Source organism: Lepidochelys olivacea (assembly GCF_965140295.1).
Source record: "Lepidochelys olivacea isolate rLepOli2 genome assembly, chromosome: 3".
NCBI lineage: Eukaryota > Metazoa > Chordata > Testudines > Cheloniidae > Lepidochelys > Lepidochelys olivacea.
Window position 1 is genome coordinate 152465264 of NC_140413.1, and position 16307 is coordinate 152481570.

The 16307-nt window shown below is 46.0% G+C and overlaps 1 protein-coding gene across 1 annotated transcript in view; it reads right to left on the reverse strand.

Annotated features, from left to right (window-relative positions):
* KCNK17 (potassium two pore domain channel subfamily K member 17) overlaps positions 1-16307 on the reverse strand; it is a 48402-nt gene that overhangs the window by 15662 nt on the left and 16433 nt on the right. The window contains exon 2 of the mRNA XM_084624711.1: positions 8319-8433. Coding sequence (XP_084480837.1) covers positions 8319-8433 — 115 coding nt within the window. The remainder of the gene's footprint in view (positions 1-8318; positions 8434-16307) is intronic.

Genomic DNA, 16307 nt, shown 5'->3' on the forward strand with positions numbered 1-16307 from the left:
GAAAATAAAAAGCAGCATAAACTCTGGTAAATCAGTATAAAGGTATAATTAGGCAGGCCAAAAAAAGAATTTGAAGAGCAACTAGCAAAAGACAAACTTATTTGCCAAGATGGTCAGGGACGTAACCTCATTTCTGGGTGCCCCTAATCCTCTGACTGTCAGAAGCTAGGACTGGACAATAGGAGATGGATCACTTGATAAATTGCCCTGTTCTGTTCATTCCCCCTTGACCATCTGGCACCGGCCACTTTCGGAAGACAGGATACTGAGCTAGATGGACCATTGGTCTGACCCAGTATGGCCGCTCATATGGTCTTACGTTTCAGTTGACCCAAATCAGCCTTTTTTGGCCAAAATTTTTTTTCTTTTTTTTTTGGACAAAACAAGTCCCAGCTCTAACTGGAATACTTCCACTCATTGGGGAACTCCACTACCTGCTGGGAAGCCCCAGGAAAACAGTCACATATACACAGACAAGCATGGAGGAGCACTTACTTTTTTTTTTCCACTGCATGCATCTGATGAAGTGAGCTGTAGCTCACGAAAGCTTATGCTCTAATAAATGTGTTAGTCTCTACGGTGCCACAAGTCCTCCTCTTCTTTTTGTGGATACAGACTAACACGGCTGCTACTCTGAAACCTTACTTGGCACAGTGTTCCAGAGCTGCCAGGAATTCCATGATTCCACAGATCTGAGCTGGCCTTTAACAGTCTGTGGCAAAGCCTTAAAATACCATCTCTGACTGTCCTCTTCCTGCAGCCCGCTTCTTATATCTGTCTTTGGGGCATTACACTGTGTCAATGAGCACTGGGAGGGGAGCAGGGGAGGACAGAAGGGATTTATTTTGATGTACATTTGCAGCTCTTCCCTGACGCCTGAGATGGGAGTGGGGAGAATGGACGAGGGGCACTTTCACTGCATCCATCTTATGTTTAAAATGTCTCACTGAAACTCATGCATAACATCGCTTACCTTTGTGAATAGAAAGTGTAAAGGAAGCCCTGGGTAAGTGCCCCCCAACCTGAGACAGCACTGCATCCTAGAGCTCTGGGATCCAGTGGCACATGGTACCCTCACTGCATTCAGTGAATAAGAGGTGCCACAAAGGCTGACGCTGACGTACCCCAAAATTCACTCTCTCCTCAAATCCCTTCACTGGCTTGGTTTGCTTCTTCGGCATCAAATTCAAGCATCTCATCTTCACCTTCAATACACTTCCCCATTCCAAACCTGCTTGAGTGTTTGTATACAGCCCATAGGTACAAGGTCCCTGCCCTGAAGAGCTGACAGTCTATACTGATCCTGGCAAGAAAGGCCATGGCGGGAGCAGGTGTGGGTAACATGAATGAGGAGGGAGGATGCACCACACAGAACAGGTTATAGAGTTGTTTGGGGGATAAGGTTTGTTGCATTAGTCCTTTTTGTATGATCATGTATTTACTGCTACGGTTTTTAAAGGGATCTAGAGAATTATTGTTGGAGGGTTTTGAGAAAGGGAGGGGATTTGAAAGGATCTGAAGGAAATGGAGGCTCTGTGGAAGATCAAGGACATTCCAGATGTGAGGGACAGCAGGTGAAAAGGCCCAGAGGTACACAAAGGGACCTAAAGGATGACAGGGGAGGTGGAACTGGCAGAGTGCCAAAACTCTCAACCACAAGCATTCAAAAACTATGAGTCAGATGCCATAAAAATCACAAGATTGGCCTAAGAACAGGAGATTCTAAAAATGAAAAAAATTGAGGTGGTTCTTATCTCCCTCTGGTCTTTGAGCCGGCAGGGATCAGACTTTCAAGCTTTTCTCGGCAGCTGGAAGGGCTAGAAACTTACTTTGTCTTTTTAAACAAAAGTTGAGAGTCTCACATTATCCTGTGACTCCAGGAACTGAGACTGTAAGGAACTCACCAAATATCCTAAGAACTGATAACACTGGCGTGCAGGGTCTGAACAGGAGATTTTTGGGCAACAGGGATGAGAAGCAGAGGGTTCTGAGCTGACAGAACTTTGCGTAGGGGGACATGGTGTTTGAAGTAGGTGGTGAAGATGATGCAGAGTCAGAGAAGGGACGTACGTGTGTGTGTGTGAGCGAGCGAAACGAACAGAGCTGTGGGTGAGGGCAGTGGCATTTTGCAGACTGGAGGGAAGCCAGGGAGCTGATGGAAAGGCCAGAAAGATCACAAGGTGGGAGACAATCAAGGCAAGGACAAGGGCATGGGTAGCAAGGGTAGAATGTGAAGAAGCTGTGGAGGAAGAAGCAGGAGGCTTTAAGCAACAGCCTGAATATGAGGGGTAAATTCCATCCAACTTCTCCTCTCACTCTGTACCTATGATTTCTTTCATACTGCCGCCTATGCTGGGGACAACCTCTCTCTTGTCTTCCAAACCACTCCTAAACCTCTCTGCACTGATCTCCCATGACTGCATCCCAGCATGGTCCTGCATCAGAACCATCACCCTGTACATCACATTTCTCTGAGCCTGACTGCAAGTTCTTTGAGAAAGGACCTTGCCTCTTTACATGCTTTGAAGAGTCAGTCTCATTCTTAGCTATGCCCTGAGGTCTGGGACCATGCTTCCTTCCTAGTAACACCTTCTGATGTCTCCAGAACTTGCATAAACATGGACAGGGCTCTCAAACATAGGGGCTCTATGACTGTATTTTCCCCTTAGACACTATACTGCCATCTAGTGGGCATTACTAGAATAAAATGTACAGTACCAACAGGATTCACAGAATTAAATGTCAAGCACTTGATCCTGCAAATCCCCACTCGTGTGAGTAACTTTCACCGTCTTGCCATTCCCAAGCATTCAACAATCACAAAATTGACTTAAAACTCATGAAATTTTGACTGATAAGTCTCAAAATGTAAGAGGAAATGGGGAATCATGAAAACATAAAATCATCACTGATAAAATTTGCAGATGGCACAAAAATTTGGGGAAGGGTAAATAATGAAGGGGACAGGTCAGTGTTATGGAGCAATCTGTATTGCTTGGGAAACTGGGTACAAGCAAGCAATATGAATTGTAATATGGCTAAATGTAAATGTATACATCTAGGAACAAAGAATGCAGGCCATACTAACAGGATGGAGGACTCTATCCTGGGGAGCAATGACGCTGAAAAAGTTTTGGGAATGGTGAATAATCAGCTGAACATGAGGTGCCAGTATGATGCTGTGGCCAAAAGAGCTCATGAGATCCTGGGATGGATAAACAGGGGAATCTCAAGTAGGAGTAGGGAGGTTAATTTACACTGTATTGGGCATTGGTATGACCACTGCTGGAATAATGTGTCCACTTCTGGTACCCACAATTCAAGAAGGATGTTGATAAATTGGAAAGGGTTCAGAGAAGAGCCACGAGAATGATTAAAGGATTAGAAAACATGCCTTATGGTGACAGATTCAAAGAGCTCGATCGATTTAGCTTAACAAAGAAAAGGGTAAGGGGTGACTTGATTACAGTTGGCATGGAGAAAATATTTAATAATGGGCTCTTCAGTCAAGCAGAGAGAGGTGTAACATGATCCAATGGCTGGAAGTTGAAATTAGACAAATTCAGGCCGGAAATAAGGTATAAATTTTTAACATGGAAAGTAATTAGCCACTGAACCTATTTACCAAGGGTTGTGGTGGATTCTCCATCACTGGCAATTTTTTAAATCAAGACTGGATGTTCTTCTAAAAGATTGGATCTAGGAATTATTTTGGCGCAGTTCTATGGCCTGTGCTATACCGGAGGTCAGACTAGATGATCACAATGGTCCCTTCTGGCCTTGGAATCTATGGGTACCTACACTGCAATTAGAAATTGTAGAAATCATAGAATCATAGAACTGACCTCGAGAAGTCATCTAGTCCAGTCCCCTGAACTCAAGGCAGGACTAAGTATTAGACACTTGCAGCTGGCCCACTCCAGGTGACTCAGGCTTGCAAGGCTCTGGCTAAGGGTTCTTTAATTGCAGTGTAGATGTTTGGGCTCAGGGTGCAGCCCGAGCTCTGGGACCCTCCCACCTCACAGGTCCAAGAGTCTGGGCTCTAGCCTGAGTCCAAACGTCTACACTGCAATTAAACAGCCCCTTAGCCCGAGTCCCATGAGCCTGCTGACATGGAACTTACTGAACCCTAAATCACAACCTGCCTTGCTTTCCTGCAATCATAGCTATGCTGGTAGTTCTGTGCCCCCCAATTATCATAATATTGGCCCCATGCAAATGTACCTTTAATAAAAGGAGAAACATTCTGACACTGCTCAGTCCAAATTCTGCATTACTAAGCCCAAAAGGTACCTGCTTAAAATACAGCAGAATTAGGACATTAAAAAAAGCCCCCCCACCCCAAAATTATAAAACCTTCCCCGTGATTAAAAATGACCAGCAGGACACCCCGAATTTATCCTGGGGCTCCTCCACACCATCAGGCCACAGTCCCCAGCCAGGCTGTAGATGGGACATCTCTTCTGTCATTCTACTCTCATTCATAAAAGGAGAATGGGTAGCAGATTTGGATTTTTTTTGCCTCTGTCTTCACTAACAAGGTCAGCTCCCAGACTGCTGCGCTGGGCATCACAAAATGGGGAAGAGATGGCCAGCCCTCTGTGGAGATAGAGGCGGTTAGGGACTATTTAGAAAAGCTGGACGTGCACAAGTCCATGGGGCCGGACGAGTTGCATCCGAGAGTGCTGAAGGAATTGGCGGCTGTGATTGCAGAGCCACTGGCCATTATCTTTGAAAACTCGTGGCGAACCGGGGAAGTCCCGGATGACTGGAAAAAGGCTAATGTAGTGCCAATCTTTAAAAAAGGGAAGAAGGAAGATCCTGGGAACTACAGGCCAGTCAGCCTCACCTCAGTCCCTGGAAAAATCATGGAGCAGGTCCTCAAAGAATCAATCCTGAAGCACTTGCATGAGAGGAAAGTGATCAGGAACAGCCAGCATGGATTCACCAAGGGAAGGTCATGCCTGACTAATCTAATCGCCTTTTATGATGAGATTACTGGTTCTGTGGATGAAGGGAAAGCAGTGGATGTATTGTTTCTTGACTTTAGCAAAGCTTTTGACACGGTCTCCCATAGTATTCTTGTCAGCAAGTTAAGGAAGTATGGGCTGGATGAATGCACTATAAGGTGGGTAGAAAGCTGGCTAAATTGTCGGGCTCAACGGGTAGTGATCAATGGCTCCATGTCTAGTTGGCAGCCGGTATCAAGTGGAGTGCCCCAAGGGTCGGTCCTGGGGCCGGTTTTATTCAATATCTTCATAAATGATCTGGAGGATGGTGTGGATTGCACTCTCAGCAAATTTGCGGATGATACTAAACTGGGAGGAGTGGTAGATACGCTGGAGGGGAGGGATAGGATACAGAAGGACCTAGACCAATTGGAAGATTGGGCCAAAAGGAATCTGATGAGGTTCAATAAGGATAAGTGCAGGGTCCTGCACTTAGGACGGAAGAACCCAATGCACAGCTACAGACTAGGGACCGAATGGCTAGGCAGCAGTTCTGCAGAAAAGGACCTAGGGGTGACAGTGGACGAGAAGCTGGATATGAGTCAGCAGTGTGCCCTTGTTGCCAAGAAGGCCAATGGCATTTTGGGATGTATAAGTAGGGGCATAGCGAGCAGATCGAGGGACGTGATCGTTCCCCTCTATTCGACATTGGTGAGGCCTCATCTGGAGTACTGTGTCCAGTTTTGGGCCCCACACTTCAAGAAGGATGTGGATAAATTGGAGAGAGTCCAGCGAAGGGCAACAAAAATGATTAGGGGACTGGAACACATGAGTTATGAGGAGAGGCTGAGGGAGCTGGGATTGTTTAGCCTGCAGAAGAGAAGAATGAGGGGGGATTTGATAGCTGCTTTCAACTACCTGAAAGGGGGTTCCAAAGAGGATGGCTCTAGACTGTTCTCAATGGTAGCAGATGACAGAACGAGGAGTAATGGTCTCAAGTTGCAGTGGGGGAGGTTTAGATTGGATATTAGGAAAAACTTTTTCACTAAGAGGGTGGTGAAACACTGGAATGCGTTACCTAGGGAGGTGGTAGAATCTCCTTCCTTAGAGGTTTTTAAGGTCAGGCTTGACAAAGCCCTGGCTGGGATGATTTAACTGGGAATTGGTCCTGCTTTGAGCAGGGGGTTGGACTAGATGACCTTCTGGGGTCCCTTCCAACCCTGATATTCTATGATTCTATGATTTTTAGACAGTCTCTTAAGTGGTATTTCTGTGCTTCAAACAGAATGTAATGTTACAAGGCATTAGCCTCCTAAGAGGTGCCAGTTTAAACTAACTGGTTTTGGTCAGTCAGGTTAAAACAAATGTTAAAGGATTGGTTTTTTTTTTAAATTGTTCATGCATACCAAGCTCACCTCCCAACTGCTTTGGTTTCTATTTAACAGTGGTCCATCCATGTTTTGTAAGTAGAAGAACTACACTGACGTGGTCTATCTACCTAAGGTAGTAATATGCCCCCCATCGTCATAACATCTAAGCACTTCACAGTCTTTAATGCATTTACCCTCACATGCCCCGGTGAGCTGGAGAAGTGCTGTCGTCTCCATTTTACAGATGGTGAGCTGAGGTAGCAAGAGCTTGAAGAACCCAGACCTCCCAAGTCCTCAGGTACCACACAAACCACTGGACAACTCTAAGCCTTGAGGAATGTGTGTGGGGAAGGGAAAAGACAGAGACAGACAGACACGCACATGCAATGCCACTGGCTTCATTGTGAAAAAAACAAAAAAGCACTCTGAAGTCTGAGTCTCCCGATGGGACTGCCATTATAAAAACATTCCAGCTAGCATGGTTGTACCCCTCAGCAAAGCCAGGGCATACGCCTTAACAGCACTAGAGTCTAAAACCCTGCTGACACTACAAAAAAAGACCTTGCTAGGAAATCATTTTTAAAAGACAAGTTAGTTTTGCCTGGAGTGTAGCTAAGCACAATGTGGCTAAAATGACTTTGGGGAAACAGAGTCACTCCAGTTGGCTTGGAAAGGATGTATAATGAACTATGGGAGTAGGCAAATGTGCTCTGAGCAAGTAGTTTGGTTTTAAGTCAGAGCTCAGAGCACCTAGAGTGTCCAAACTTCTCTGCTCCATTGGGATGACTGAGCACCTGTAGAATCTTCTGTCTAGATTCTAGAACGAGGCTACACCGCCATCCTGTGGTTTATTCAGACACAAGTGCGTGCAGCGGTTCTCAGCTTTCTCAGATTCAAAGCACATGAAAAGAAAACCAGGGTGTCCAGGAAGAAGCCAGTAAAGTCATGTGGGTGTCTTTTCTTTTTCTCAGCTTGTAGAAAAGCTAACTATTGTATTATTACTGCTATAATTCCTGATTTCCAGGGTCAGCATTTCTGACATCAATGCATTTTCAGTACTAAGCAGAACAGTAAAAACAATTCGCCGTCTGCACGACATGTAGATAGATTTGGGTCTGAAAAATGACTCAAAGATCAAAGAGGGCTGAAAAGCTGGAAATCTAGAATGACCCCTAGTCAATTCCTTTGACATTCAGTGACTGATGCTCTAAATCCCATATCAGAGATATTAATATATTGGCACATACACGAAGGACAAGATTTCAGAGCTACTGGCTAGACAATGGCTAGACAGGGGGCCACGGGCATTTATTAATATTATATATATGAGCGACTCCATGTAACCCCATGTGCTTTTCACTGTTACCATTCTCTTCCTTCCATTCCCTTCATTTCTGTGGAGCATCCATTTGTTGCAGCTTGCCTTAATTAGGCTGTAAATTCTTCAGGATAAAGACCACCTCTTACTAAGTATTTGTACAGCACCCGCACAAAGGGGTCCCAGACCTCAGTGGAGCTTTTGGGCACTAACACAATATAAATAAATAATCATTGGAATGCAGAGGAAGTCACGGTAATTTTTACATGCCAGCTCCAAAGTGATTCGTTAAAATTTGGCTCCAAAAAATCTCTCCCTGATTCCCTAGTCCCTCATTATTCCCCATTTCCTCATTAGTCCCACATTCACTCCACCCACAGCCCAGATACTCCACAGTATGGGGCTTAGAGATCAAACTGACTTCACCAATACCAAACCAGGTGGGTCCTTGACTGCTACGCAGATCAGCAGGCCCTCCACAAAGCTCAGCTTGGGAGTCAGGCAGAAGCTCACGAGAGACAAATGGGCTTGGAATCTGCATGCAGTTTGCTTCTATTTGAATACCGGTGGCTGGGAAAGCCAGTGTCTCAAAAGGAGGGAGCAAGGTGTGTTCTTGTGATTATTCCCATGCCATCCATGTTCCACCCAGGTTACCCACAACAAGCAGCAGAGATCTCCTACCGATGGTGGTTATCGCAGAGACGGAGAAGAAGAAAGAGCCAACAAAGTTCCATCTTCCCAGACTAGTAGAGTTTCCCTGGAGGGTGAGGCCGCTCTTATAGGCCTTGATGATACCCTGCAAAGAGATGGCAGTGAATATAGGTGAGACCATCAGCCCATGAGGAGGTAACTCGAGCTGTTCTTTGTGTAATTGGCCTTTGCAGTGCTGTGTGATGATAATTTAAATTATAACCCCCACTCCTCCTCCTGCTTCTCTCTTAGGAGATGTCATCAGTGTGAGGTTAGGAGATCCATGGGCTGAGAAGTCAGGGAGGCTAAGGTCATCGCCTGTTTATCATCTGGTAACCCTGACAACAGGCTCTCTCTGTGCTGTAAAAGCTGGAGGAGACAGTCCCCGTCCCAAAGACCTTGCAGTCTAAGGCCTGGGTTCTCCTGGTACATTGAATAGTACCTTAGCCAGGCCTATACGTATGGGCGCTACAGAGCGGTAGCTATGCTATTGTAATCCCATGCAGTAGATGCAGACTACAATGTTGGAAGTGATTTTCCTGTTACTGTAGGAGCTCCACCGCACTGAGTGATGGTAGCTAGGACGACAGATACGTTTATGCATTGACCTAGCTGCATTTACAGCAGGGGTTAGGTCAGCATGGCTATGGCATAGTAGAGAGGTGGGTTTTTCACACCCCTGAGTCACCTAAGTTTATAGCGTAGACCAGGCCTAACAGAAACTATGCTGACTGTAAGCCAAGGGAACCTACAGAACAAAGGGCCTGGGGAAGGATTTTAGGGCCAGCGGCATTCCGTAAATCAGTCACAAGTTACCTAGACTGTGTGGGAGAGAGACAGGAAGATAGGAGGTTCCCAGATAAGAATCCAACAAGGGTTAATCCACTTAACCCCAAAGCAAAAGCTCCTGAAAGGGGTCTGCATATTGCAGGATCCATGAAGCAATAAGTAAGCCTTTACATGTGGATGACACATACCAGATCCCTTCCCCACACTTGGGAGGAATGCATACAGTATAAGAAAGCTCTGTACAACTGCGAGAAGGAGACATACCATATAGCAGGACCAGTCTAATAATCCAGGGCAGTCACATCAGAAACTGAGCAATGCGCCAGATGTACAGACCCTGCCTCATCACTGTTGTTAAACTGGTCATATGCACAGAGACTTGGGGCCTGATTCTGCTCTCACTTACAACAATGTAAATCTGGAGTAAATATGCTGAAGTCAGTAGAATTACATCAAGTTGGGCTAACTGTGAGTTAACTGTGCCAACACCTGCATGCCCTTTGTCATACCAGTAAAGTCACTGATGTGGAAAAATTGATCTGAAAATTGCACTATTCTTAGGACATACATAAACCACTTTACAACCTTAACTAATCCTCCTGGCACCCCTGGGAGATGAATTATTCTGCAATGCAAAGTTGAATCAAGAGCACACTGAACCTATCGCCTCTGAGCAAAGCCAAGCAGATATCTAGTAACACAAGCCCCTGCCTTGCTCAGTCACGGTGCTAGTGATAATGCTCTCATCCTTCACAATAAGGAGTCACTTTCAGCTCGAATTTGCCCCCAAATCTGGGTTTTGTAAAGATAAACTCTTTTAAACTAATAATCCATTGAGGTACTTCAGGGACCACCAGCACTGTAGGATCCAAGAACTGACCAACAGATTTAAGGAGTGGGAGGTAAGGAAGTATTAGTGTCCCATTTTACAGATAAGGAAACTGAGGCACAGAGATGGGCTATGCCTTGTCCAAGGCCACAAAGGAAATCTGCAGCAGGGCTGTGACATATAACCTGGTCTCCTGAGTCCCAATCCAGTGCCTTAACCATGAGGTCTTCCTCCCTAAGATCAACAGAAATGTTTCTGAATCCTTTTTCAAATGACAAAAGGATTCCTTTTTCTCTCCCCCCCCCGGACAAATAAACATGGCTCAGCATGATGCCACTGAACGAGCACCAAAAAGTGACATTAGGGAGAAAATAAAATCGCAAATGACCCGCACGTGACCATTGTCTGTCTAAGGAGAGAGCAACAGGAAAAAAGAAAACAAGCAGAACAGGTGGCGAACAGTAAATTCAGTGCTGAAAACTGCAGGAATGCAAATACTCTCCTGTGTTGCTTGTATGGAAGGTAAGGAATTTGATTGGCAATTTTTCACCTTTTTAGAGGGACGCCATCCCACAAAAACACAGAGAAGAGATTCTTTGAAAGGTGAAACCCTGTGTGAAGAAAGATTGCCCCTCCCTCTCTGCGAAGACAGCATTAAGCATCCATGTTCGCCCCCATGGTCTTGTTTACACTAAGACCCTACCTACAAGAGGGACAGTTTTGAAAAATTCCCCACTGTTGCTCCTGCTGGCTCAGTTCCTCTGGTGTGAGCAGCACTTGGAGCCCTAGTGTAGTGGGCTCTCTCCCACCCCGCCCCGCTCCGCATTTAGCACTGTGTAGGTTAGACCAGCAACAGTGCAAGGTTCAAGTATTTCTACCACTGTATTCTGACAACACATGAGCCCTGTATGCTTAAACCAGTGGTAGCAGTAATAGTGTAGAGAACACACTAGCTCTCACACTGTAGACAAACAGCAGCTCCCAAATCCATGCAGCTGCGTTTCCACGGCACAAATGTGGCTTACAAGCAGCATGTTCAGAGACACGTCTTCTGTTTACCCAAACCTCAAGCTCGTTCAAGGCAGGTGAGTCACAATGATCACCTGTTAAGCCCTGACAACGTGCTCTGTGCTGTACAAGATGCAGGAGACAGTCCCTGGGCCTGTCCCAAAGAGCTTGCAATCTGAGGGCCACATTGTCCTCGCATATTTAGTACCTTACCTATGTTTACACTATGGGCAATAAAGAGGCATAGCTATGGTGCCATAACTATGCTGCTGTAACCCTGTAGCATAGGCTGCATCTACATCGATGGAAGGGTTTTTTCTGTCACTGTAGGAACTCCGCCTCCCTGAGCAGTAGTAGCTAGGCCAACAGAAGCATTCTTCCATCCACCTAGCTGTGTCTACACCAGGGGTTAGGTTGACATAACTATAGCATTTTGCACAACCCTGAGTGCCACAGCTATGTCAACCTACATTTTAAGTGTAGATTAGTCTTTACTCTGTGAGTAGTCCCATTAATTTCAATGGACAGCTCACAGAATAAATTACTATTCAGCATGCGTAAGGTTGGTAGGCTCTGGCTTTATGTGAAGAAAAGGAGAAGACAGGGCACGGTGGGAAAGGATTAACTTTCTCTGCATCAACGTTGGGATTTATCAGGCTGCAAGGGATCTAGGCTCTAATCTTTAATATGCCCTGTTATGCCTGATGTATGGCCTCTTGAACTGCGGTTAAGAAAGGTGTGGATAAGCAGCATTACTGGCAATGGTCTGACAAACTCACTACGCCCAACACATGGCTGCCATAGTATTTATCTATAAAGAACGTTGTGTGAGATATCAAATGAAAGCCGGTGACACACTGGTCATTAAGATCATGCACAGATGATAGTTTAAAAGTTATGTGTTATATGCTGCAAGTGTATCAAGGTCTGAGTCACCAGCAGAGACAGGTTCTCTCTCAGACTGGAAGTGTTTGTCCAGCTAGCTAACTGACACATGAATTAATCATTGTAAGCCATACACAATGGGAGCCACAGCTGCATTCCAAATCAATATGAGGATGCAAAATCAACCTGGGGGTCAGCACACTGGAGAACAAGCAAGGGGGCAGAAGCGTTTTCCTTGGGGGTGCACTGCAAAGGGGTGTAGTTCAAAGGTTTATTGGATAACAAGAGGAAGGCAAGAGGACTCTACTTCATCCATCATTGAGAGAACACAAAGGACGGTTTCACATGTAACCAGTTATTCTTACTATCCTTGCTCACTGTCTCCTGAAATCATAACCTTTGTTAATAAACCTTTTTGTTTTCACTATAAATAAATGACAGCACTGTGTTGTTAAAAGGGAGCTGAGAGCTGACTCAAGTAAGCTTGTGTGTGTGTGTTGTCCTCTGGGAGAACTTACCTGGTCATTTCTGTAAGTTGCTATGCCAGGGGCCAGATGCCACTGAGGGGGAGGCTGGCAGAGGGGCTCAGGGGTTGCCATTTGTCTGTCACTAGCCTGCACAGAGATGGCGAGGTCTGCGGGGACCTGCAGATAGGTGCTTGTTGGTGCCCTGAGGCTGTTGGTTTCAGGGAGCTGAGCTACAGAAGGCATCAGGCAAAACTGCTTCAAGCTAAGCGCAGGTGGTGGTGAGATGCCTCACAGCCCTGAGTCCTAGTATCAGCCCAGGACTCTTAAGGTGTCTGGAGGCTTTTTTTGCTCAGCTAATCTAAAAAGAAAATATATTACAACTTCTCTGCATGCTGCACACCTACTTCCTGTTCTCTGTTAAGCCTCACTTTGGTGTAAGTTCAGCTGTAGTCAAAATTGCACACGACACCAAGTTTTGAAAGCAGTAAACACTCGGGGACAGAACCACCCTGCAAAGAGCCCTGAAGAGATGAGAGCAGAGAAGGCTGCAAGGAACAAAGGGATATTCTACACTAATAAATGGAAAGTGCTTCACTTAGGGAGAGGAAATAAACAGCCCAGACAGGACATGACGAGAACAAGCAGCACATCAGAAAGGACAAAAATATACTGTTGTCCTTCCGTTCTGCAAACACACCATCTAAAATATCATCACTGAAGCGTGACTTTTCTCCATTCATCTCTGGGGCAGGGGAGTTTCTAACCTAAATCACCACTCAAAAGTAAGCATTGGGCCTGCTCATGCAAGGTGCCAAGTGCTCTTACCTCCTGGGAGTTTAGGGCACTCAGCCCCGTTGCATGAGGTGCTCAGCACCATTAAGCATAGAGCCCAGGGTTAGCCACTTCCCTGTTGTGCCTTGTTATCAGAAGCATCCAGATGACATGCCTCTCCGGTATGCCCCGTTGTACTGGTCCCAACCTGCTGTCCCATTTATTGGATAGACCTGAAAATCCAAAACCTTTCTGCTAGAATATCTGGTTATTCAAATGGCAGGAGTTTGTGACTGCCCTTAAAACTACAGGCAAAAGTGGTATGCTTACTTTGTAGCCAATGTGTAGGATTCTTGGGTAGGACAGAGATCAGGATATAGGAAGTTTTCTATCCAGATGCAGCCAGAGTTCATTGTAATAAGACAATATTTATTTAATAAGATTGATTTATTGGTATCTGCATATAAAACATAGAGACAAGGAGAACAGAAATTAGAAATAACCTCACCCAATATCCACATACACAGATATTCTACAGATTTAAGGAAAAAAGCCCAGAGCTTTGGCTAAGGATTCCTGTTGCCCTCACTTAGAACAGGCATTTATCAGATAGCTTTTTCAAGACCCAACACTTTTAAGATCGACTAATAGATATGAGTGTTCTGCCTCCAGTTATTCAGAGTCAAAGGCTGGTCCAAGAACTCAAATGGTTGACATCAGTCAGGCCCAGTCAATACCATCAAACCCTGGAGAGTAAGTTACTTGTAGAACACTTGAAATAAATACGGAGACAAGGTGGGTGAGCTAATACCTTTTATTGAACCAACTTCCGTTGATGATAGAGACAAGCTTTTGAGCTACACAGAGAGGGATAGCTCAGTGGTTTGAGCATTGGCCTGCTAAACCCAGCGCTGTGAGTTCAATCCTTGATGGGGCCATTTAGGGATCTGGGGCAAAAATTGGGGATTGGTCCTGTTTTGAGCAGGGGGTTGGACTAGATGACCTCCTGAGGTCCCTTCCAACCCTGATATTCTATGATTCTTCTTTGAAAGCTTGTCTCTCTCACCGACAGAAGTTGGCCCAATACAAGATATCTCCTCACCCACCTTTTCTCTCTCATATCCTGGGCACAGACACGGCTACAACTAAACTGCATGAAATAAAGACACTCAGTCATGAAATTGCTGTGCTTGAACCTGATATTTTGAGAGCTTGGAAAGGTCACATGTGTAAGTCAAAGGACAATATCAATCAAAAGAGGAAGTACAAGGAGAAAGCAGAACCTTAGTGGTTAAACCAAAAAACAAAGTCAGATATAGATTCTGCTCCCGTCTCTCCTGAGCGACTTGCCGTGTGACCCCAGGGAAGCCATTTGCCTTCTCTGTGCCTCATGTTCCCCACTAGTAGCAGCGGGATAAGAACCTTTCCCTAGCTCCTAGGGAAGCGTTAACGTCTGTAAGTCGCTCTAAGCTCCTCAGACAGACAGCTCTGTAGAAGTGCAAAGTGATTATGGAAAGATTCATCCATCCATCCAAGTGGGATCTTTTGGATTTCGATACCCTGACGTATCAAAATGTAACTTTATTTAGAAGCTGGCTTTCTCCTCACCACCTAGCCTCATCTGTTTCTGCGTGGCACCATCTGTGATGCAAACCCCACTTTTACATACTCTTACGAAACCTACCATGACGTCCCAATCCGGTTTTCTCAGATGAGGAAGGTGCAGGCGTGGCTTTCACAGTCAAATTGCTTTATCTAAAAGCAGCTTTCTGTCCCGTTGCCTTCCTGGCCTCACAAACACCACATTGCCCAGCAGCACAAGCCATGCCCTGTGAGGTGAGTGATCCTGGGAAGGACCTGCATCCATTTCGCTTAGCTCTGCAGCCAGAAATTTGCAAAGGGAACTGGTGCCCTTGGCAGCAGTGGCTCTCCATGCAGTCGGCTCATCAAAGCCAGCAGTACTTCAAATCTTTATTTCCTGATACCAGTCACTGCCCAATCTTGTGCCTCCTTCCACACATCACGGTCCACAGCATCACCTCCTTTAACTCCAGCCCACTGGCAGCCCATGGAGGGGTGGTAGTGTTCCTTAGTGCTCGCTCACTTAAAGAATACTTGGAGGGTACAGCCCCCATTTCTCTTCCCAATCAACACTAATGAGCACAGCCCCTGTTGTCTCTTACTGCTTAAGCTTCCAAACAAAGCAGCATTCTGGCCTCCTGTCCCAGCACGGCCACCTTCACTGCTCCAGTCTGACTTTCAGCCTGTCACACTTCTTAGAGTACCTCTACACCGCAGAGGGTACCTGGATCCAGGAGCCCAGGCAAGCGTACCTGAGCTTGCCAAGCCACTTGTGAGGGTCCACATTGCAGAGCCACATACAATCCATACCTGTGTGTAGCTGTATCCACAGTGGCACTGTAGTTACCTGGGTTTGGTGCTGGGATTTTGAGGGGGGCGGATGGGGAAGTATCCCAGAGGCCCTTAATTTGAATCTCTTAAGAAACTGTTTTGATGTAGTGTGTTAGAGCAGAATTTCTCTATCCTTCCCAGTCCCCCATGTGGAAGTGTTCTTAGCCTGCCGACACATTGAGCGGAGCCACTTCCAGCTCTGCACGTTTTTCACTTCCGTGCCCTCCAGCCAGTGCCACACCAGGGGTCCAGCACAGGTGGATGAGCTGTTCCTGCTTGGTGCTGAATTGTTAACACAGCAGGATAAAAGTAGAGGGTATGGGAGATGGTGGAGGGCATTTTCGCAGCTGTTTCTGACCCTCAGAAAGCGGCAGTGGATCTTGAAGCTTGAACATGCTGGATGCTGACATAGCAGAGCAGAGACACATGCTGCAGCAGCTGCTGGGTATTTCCCATATGCAGCCCAGCACTTCTGGTATAGGACAACTAGAACAGAGTGGTGGGATCACATCATCATGCAGTTCTGGGGGACCATCAGAAGCTGCAGAACTCCTGCATGAGGAAGGCCACCTTCACAGAGTTGTGTGAGGTGCTTGCCCTGATCCTACAGTGCCGGGACACACAGCTGAGGGAGTCCAGAACAAGACTGCTATAGCCATCTAGACGCTGGCTACCCCAGCTTGCAACAGGTTGGCGACTCCTCGTTTGGGGCTGACAAATCAACTGTTGGCGATGAGGTTTCTGATGCGGTTTCTGAGGCGTTTTTTGCTGTAGCTTCCCCACACATGATGGACACTGCTTAGACATCTGAAACAGCAG